The 7,318-nt window shown below is 44.2% G+C and overlaps 1 protein-coding gene across 1 annotated transcript; it reads right to left on the reverse strand.

Annotated features, from left to right (window-relative positions):
• Window positions 1-1,893: 1,893 nt before the first annotated feature.
• On the reverse strand, window positions 1,894-7,114 carry BNIP1 (BCL2 interacting protein 1). The gene is made up of 6 exons (XM_075056618.1): window positions 7,007-7,114; window positions 6,792-6,884; window positions 6,492-6,583; window positions 5,917-6,018; window positions 5,063-5,181; window positions 1,894-2,961 (listed from the first exon to the last, which is right to left on the reverse strand). Exons 1-6 carry the CDS (start codon window positions 7,088-7,090, stop codon window positions 2,765-2,767), a joined length of 687 nt encoding a protein of 228 aa, XP_074912719.1. The 5' UTR covers window positions 7,091-7,114; the 3' UTR covers window positions 1,894-2,764.
• Between the last annotated feature and the right edge of the window lie 204 nt (window positions 7,115-7,318).

The following is a 7,318-nucleotide window of genomic DNA, read 5'->3' on the forward strand; positions in this document are numbered from 1 at the left end:
TTGGAAAATAGGAACTGCTGCACAGCAATTCATTTTAAGTGTATTTATAATCTAAATAATCTTCATGTCTTAAATATTATTTATATTTAAAGCTATATTTTCCAAGACTGGGGGACAGGTGGACACACTTTTATCACCCTTTGTACGTTTGTACACATCTCTGCAGGGGGCACACGGACAAGCGGGCTCCAGAGAGGGCAGGAGCCTGACGCTAGAGATGCTATGTGTGAAATGCAACAGCCAGTATCACTGGGATGGATGAAACTGGCTCCGTTGTGGCCCCAACTTGCAGACTACACAATGCTCTCTTGGTTAGCAGCCTGCTCATCAGAAGACTTCTTCCAAAGCAAGGCTTTTATTATTATTAAAAAGCACACAAGCATTGACTTTGTGCAACATACCTTTTGTAAGCCAAGTAATTTCCCTCTTGTTCAAAACCAGAACATGCACATTGTCAATTTATTTCAATCTTTGTGTAATTCTGTATCTCAGGGAAGGCTATTAGGAGGGCTGCACTGAAATACGATGAATAAACCATACAGAAAAAGCCACATCCATTCTGTCTAGTCTGCATACTACAGGACTTCCAGGGCAAGAAAACGCTCTCCACTCCCATGCAGTAGTGCCCTCTGCGGGATGTACCCATCCTAGTGCAGAGGTTTCCAAATCCCTTGTTACTACCCCAGGAAGAAAGGCTCAGGTATCAACTCTTCAGGCAGAGCCCTTGACTTTAAACTCAATTACAAATTCCAACTTTTCTTGTTTATACACATAGCCACACAATCACCACTTCAGCTGTCCCATACTCCAGTTTGGATTACTACAACCTACTGCCACTTCCATCTTTAACCAAGCTTGTGGCAGCTGCCAAAAAAGGGTAAACTGTGACTACTGGTACAATCTAGTAAATGAATATTACAATGACAAGATAATCGACTGGTCACCTCTTCTCTCTAAACGTATGTCCTGGTTTCAGCTGGGGCAGAGTTAATTTTCTTCCTAGTAGCTGGTATAGTGCTATGTTTTGGATTCAGTATGAGAAGAATGTTGATAACACACTGATGTTTTCAGTTGTTGCTAAGTAGTGTTTATACCAAGTCAAGGATTTTTCTTTCAGCTTCTCATGCCCAGCCAGCAAGAAGGCTGGAGGGGCACAAGGAGTTGGGAGGGCACACAGCCAGGACAGCTCACCCAAACTGGCCAAAAGGATAGTCCATACCGTGTGACGTCATGCCCAGTATATAAACTGGGGGCAGTTGGCCTGGAGGGGATTGATTGCTGCTTGGGAACTAACTGGGCATCGGTCAGCAAGTGGTGAGCAATTGCATTATGCATCACTTGTTTTGTATATTCCAGTTCTTTTATTATTACTGTCATTTTATTATTATAATCCTAATTATTACTATTTTCTTCCCTTCTGTCCTATTGAACTGTCTTTATCTCAACCTGCAACTTTTACTTTTTTTGATTCTCTCCCACATCCCACGGCAGGGTGTGTGTGAGCAAGCAGCTGCGTGGTGCTTAGTTGCTGGCAAGAGTTAAACCACAACCTACTATTGAGAACAAACTACAAAGGTAACCTAGCCTCAAATTTCACACAAACTTATATACTGCTATTTGCTTGACATCGTATTTCTTAGGATATATGCACTGCCTTTTAAAAAGTTTACTTCTAATGACTAAAATAAGGCAGTATTTAACCATTCTGTGAGAGTTTCCTAAAAAGAACATCAACTTCACCAGTCAGCTCTGAAGAAGCAATGAAACAATCTCCAGAGGGGAAGGCAACATCAGTTTTAAGAACGCTGCAGTACAGTTTTTGGTACTTCAAGGTATTACATGGAGTGTGGCAGGTTGGCATTTATGTTATTAAAGCAAATCAACTACCATTACTAAAGCACAAGAGATAGGGAAGTAATCATTGTAAAAGATTTTACTAACTGAGAGAAGATCAACTGTACGAGCAAAAAAAACTTTCAAACGCACAACTTGGCAGTATTTTGCAAATATAAAGTATTAGGTGGAATTTTATAAAGAAAAGGAGCAAAAAGCCTTTTGATTTCAACACATTGGCAATGTAATTCTCAAATCTACTTTGTGAATTAATAGCTAACAAATGGGGCTCCCATTTTTGCTTTTGTCAGAGCCCTCCCAAGGCCAGAGGAATAGAGCCAGACTGCATGTGTGCTATGCTCCCAGAAAAAACAATCCATAAACAACCACTGCTGTTAAGTATTAAGCAGAATTTTTACACTGGAAGTTATTCAGGCTCTTTCAATCCATTTGACTTTGTTTTTAAACAAAACTCAGTTTACATGGATACAATAAATAGTTTATTAACGGAATGTATGCAAGTTTCTCTCTTCCATCCTTCCTCTTACTCTCAGCACCTTAAACACAGATGTCAAAGCAGCTTCCAGTCCAAGCCAAGGACACAGCTTAATTTCAAGGCAAAATGAAGAGAGGTTGAAAGCTAAGACTGGCACCTTTGGGTGCCTAGTTCCTCAAGTGTTTGTCTGGTTACCCAAACCTACAGGCAAATCGGTGTTTCTTCTTTCCACACCTTGATCTACCTGATTCTTCCTGACTTGTGCTCATTTAAGCTCTTCTTAGGCAGGTCGCATGCTCTGTGGGGACAGTATGAAGTCATGCCTGCTCTAACGCTCTTTCAGCTATTGCAATATCCCTTTATTATTTTATTTAAAAGCCCTATTATGCCATCTCTTTCTGATCTTTTGTAATAGTTCAGTTTAGCTTTGGAATTTTACAAAAATGGAAAGAGTCTTTTTTTCAAAATATAGAGCACTGTGGCCAGGAATAAGGCAAGGGCGAGAAAGATTAGCAGCTTGTCCGTCAGTTCCCTGCGATTGTACTTTGTTATTAGCTTTCGCCCCAACTGAATTGTCCCAGACATGGACTTAAATTCTTCATTTGCTTCCAGGATGGTTCGTGAAGAATTGGCTGAAATTAAGGGGGAAAAAAAAAAAATCAGCTGGTTGCACTTCAAAAATACATGACAAAGGATATAAGCATGCAATATTTGGCAATACAGATAGTGCCCGTGAGACCCTTCTGGGTCAGACTGACTTATGGGTAAGACAAAGGCAGATTGTGTACTTGCAGAAGCTTTCACAACTCAGCAGTCCTGATGTGCTAAGGAAAAATGCAAAGCAAAATAAGAGTACTGAATGGCTTAAAGGCTCTACGTCCTGTTCCTGAATTTTTAATGTTTAGGTTACCAGATAAAATCTAGTTCCTCTTTTTTATGAACAAAGCCAGTGCTACCTGAGAGCTCGCCGGAAGCAGAGTGAAATAAGAATGGTGCTAGAACCACTAATTTAAGAGAGAGAAGTCACCATCACTATCAGCATCAGTTCTAGCAGCAGCAGGACAGGTCAGTATTTGAATACATTAATTGCACAACTGAAACTGTTCCTCCAAGCCAGAGCAGTACATCAGTTGGATTCACATGGGGTTGCAGAAAGTGAAAAAGCAGCATGCAGCAGTAAGAGATCCTTAATTATTCAGCTCAAACAATTTCAACAGTTTTTAATAGTTATTTTTGACAAACATAATTGTTTTTTTTTCCTAATAAAAAAAGAGAAAATTAACTAGAGGAAAAATGTGTTGATTGGTCTCAATTGAAGACAGAATTTGAGAATACACCAAAACAGCAAGATGGAACATCGGTCCCTTTCAACGTCTCCTTCCCTGTGAGAAAACAAACAAGGAAGCAAGCAAACAAATGCCCCAAACTCCTCAGTCTTCCTCCTTTCACTAAGTGAAAGCAAAAGCCCAGGAGTTCCCTTTTCCTTATATTACAGAATGCATACCCTGTACGACAGTGAATGCTGGTATATCGCTCTATACTGAACTGATTGATTAAAGAAAGGTCAAGCTCCAAGCACGTTTTCCAGTTCACAAAAACAAGCATAGTAGAAATACGCCTGTAGTATTTTGCAAACCATTATGTCCCATCTTAAAGAGGCATTTTCATCCAAGTGAAAACAGAAAACTTGTTTCCCATCACTAATGACAAAGCAGAATTTCCCTGCTTCACAGCTGCATATATTCACTGCATACTAGGAAAGGACTTGCTCAGGAAAAAGGAAATTCTAACTACTGATGCAGAATTTGCAGCTGGGTTTTGTAAATGACCTTTGATAGTTTTTCCCTTGATGAACTCCAAGTGCTGTTCAGTAAGAAACAGGGTGAAAAAGTGTCTGCCAAACTGTCTTTTTAATGGGACAAGAAACATGCTACTTTTGCATGAACAAACCATGCCCAGCTGCCATCCTCAGATGGGGGCAGAAAACAAGGAGGGCAAAAGTTGTGTTATTTATCTTTGTCGTTAAACTGTTCTCTCTTCTGCCCAAAAGTACAGCTAGTAAGAGGCCCAGGCAACACAGATCCAACTTCTAAATGCTTCATGAATCACCAGTTCTGACAGGTCACTTGATTTATTGTCTTAGGAGTCTAAGCCAAAGAACTGGGTGAAATCTTGGTTTCACAGTCCCTGATGCGCTGCTGACAGAGCAAGTGACCTTGGGTTCAAGTCACTTGATCTCCTTGTCTCTTAGTCATCCCAGCTGGAGACTGGGTGAAAACAGTCTTCCAGCCATACTAAGTTTTCTCTGTGTATGGACTTGTACCTACGCTTTCATTTTCTCTGCTATTACCAAATGCATGCCAGGACAGTAGCACAGAATGACGCCAAACACACTCTTAGCACCGTGTGAGCTCACATTGCTTTTACAATTGCTTTTATGTGAAACTAAAAGAAAAGCTCCTCATCCTGCCCCCTTTTTGTTTTCATAATCATGAAACAGAAACTCCAACAAACAGCTCCACACAATGTACATTATTATTTTCTGTTTATGTCCAACCGTTAGAGGAGTTCTGCTGGACAGTCCTTTAATTAGCATCATAGTATGTTCTACAGCAAAGCAGGTTTCCACTATGCTCCACACCACGTCAGTTTGCCTCTCCCCATCCTAACAGAACTGGCGAAAGGTGCTTCAATCATCCAATCCATACCCAAACCCCCAAATAACATCTGTACCTAGGGTTTGCACGGTCTCCTCACTCTGCTGTACTTGCTGCGACATCATCCTGCTAATGCCCATCAGGCTCTCTGTGATGTTACTTGCACTCTCTGCCAGACTTTCCTTTGTAGTCTTCCTGAAAAAGAAAGGGAAAAAGTAAAGCAGGAAGGGATAAAATTATGTCTTTGGGTACTGTGGGGAACATGCTGCTGCCAGGGACCTTAGTATAGAGCTTGAAACCAAACATCTCTGCCGATGTACAAAAGACACATCTAGTTTCTACTGCATGAGAAATTCAGATTATCTTCACTAAACAAGAAAAAAAAATCACGAAATATTAAAGTAATGAGCCTAAACAACTGCTAGTGGCTCAGAATATCACAGGGGCCCGTATTTCACCACTTATTCATCCATGACTGTACAACTTCATGAGCTGATATGGAAGTACTGATACAAACTACCACTTTATTATCCTGAGTATCCCATTTGTTGCTTCATGACACTAAATACGTCAACTTTTCAATACAGAAATTACATAAGATTACATCCAGTTCTGCATGTGAAAACAGCTTGCATAATGATCCATTACTTGTTTATAAGCCTGATTGCAATCAATGTAAAAGACAGTCAGAAAAATTATGAAGGCTAACTTAGCCCCTTTTCTGCTTAGATATGCCAATGCCAAGAAAACCTGAAATTATCACAATCCTTAACAGTTTATATCACCACAAAAGGTAAAGGCACTCATAAAAGAAAAGCTATGTTCCACATACAATTAAGTAACTTCAAAACATTACATCACTTCCATTTAAAACTAGTGAATATAGCATACTGTTTAAATCTCAGATCATACAATGGGATGGTGTAATACCTTTGTCTTAAGGAGTCTCTTCCCTGCAGCAGTTGATCTTTCTCAGAGTTGTCGATAGCAATTTTGCAAGCTAGATTTGCCTTTCTCCAAGCTGCCTGATTGCTGAAATCACAAGAGTACAATGTTGTAACGTGACGGTAACACCTTGCAAGCAAAAACAATTTTCACAAAGCAATCACCACTGTAACTGAGCACCCCGAATACATGCATGGACTTTCTTTATATTACGCCATAGAATAACAATATACTGTCCTTTCATTTCTTCTCCTAAATGTATTGTTTATGGAGCAAGGGAAGAAGAGAACTGTGCCAGCTGTCACATGGCAGACTCTCAAGCCACCTACTTACATGCTCAACTGCTCAAAGGGACAGACCGTGGTTAAGGAGTCAGGCCGGGAGGGAGGCAAGGAGAAGGCAGTCCTGCCCTTTCCATCCCTGATCCTCTCTTTGTCTCGGGCAAAACAGCATCATGTCAGCGACCGCATTTGCAAAACGGGATCTGAGAGATGCTGTACAGAAGTCGGATTATCTGTGGTTACGGGGCACCTGTAAACAGCACCGGCTGCCCAACCCACCTGAGCATTTGTTTCTTATGGTTTTCCACCTCCCGCAGCAAGGCCTGCTTCTCCGACTCTTTATCTTGCTCCTTCGCCATCTGTTCGAGCTCCTTTGGCAGAAAGCAGAAACACGAAAAAGCTGATCAGCAACTGCTGCCACCTCCAACTCGCGGGCCCCAGCCCCGGCCAGGGAGTGAATTAAGGGCAGATCGACCCCATAAACTAACACCCCACGGCCGGGGCTCCCCACCGCCCCCCGCCAGCTGCGGCCTGGCGCGAAGGCCGGTCACCGGAGCGGCCCCCGCCCGGGAGCCTCACCTGGATGCGGCCGCGGAGGTGGCGGAACTTCTCCTTCACGGCGGCGTTGAGCTCCGTGAGGGCGCTGAGAGGCCCCGGGCAGTCCCGGATGTCCTGGAAGACAACGGCCCGGTCAGCGCGGCCCGCCCGGGGGCTCCCCGCGGGAGTCGGCGGCCGCCCCCGCAGCCCTGTCAGGGGGGGTCCCGCCGCGGGGGACGGGGGACGGGCGGCGGTACCTGCACGGCCGCCTTGATCTCCAGGTCGAACTTGACGATCTCTTGGTGGCAGACCCGCACCGGCACGCAGGCGGCCGCCGCCATCTTGGGAGGGGAGGGGAGGGGAAGGCCGAGGCGCCGCCGCCCGGCCCGCGGGCGCCCCCCCGCGGGAGAGAGGCGGGAGGAGCCGGCCCGGGCCTCCGGCTGCCCGCGAAGGGAGCGACCGCGGGGGCTCGGCTGAGGGGGTTCCGGCAAGGGGCCGTTCCGGTCAGCGGTTGGCGGTGCTGGGCTGAAGAAGGCGGAGCGCCTGCCCTCGGGGCAGCCGGCGTTACG

This window comes from Buteo buteo, chromosome 24, assembly GCF_964188355.1.
Source record: "Buteo buteo chromosome 24, bButBut1.hap1.1, whole genome shotgun sequence".
Classification (NCBI taxonomy): domain Eukaryota; kingdom Metazoa; phylum Chordata; class Aves; order Accipitriformes; family Accipitridae; genus Buteo; species Buteo buteo.

Excerpts from the sequence above, each read along its gene's own strand:
- BNIP1 (XM_075056618.1), bottom strand. The coding sequence starts at position 7,090 with ATGGCGGCGGCCGCCTGCGTGCCGGTGCGGGTCTGCCACCAAGAGATC. Across the intron at positions 6,885-7,006 it reads AGATCAAGGCGGCCGTGCAG|GACATCCGGGACTGCCCGGG; the intron begins GTACCGCCGCCC and ends GTTGTCTTCCAG. Across the intron at positions 2,962-5,062 it reads GGAGACCGTGCAAACCCTAG|CCAATTCTTCACGAACCATC; the intron begins GTACAGATGTTA and ends CCTTAATTTCAG.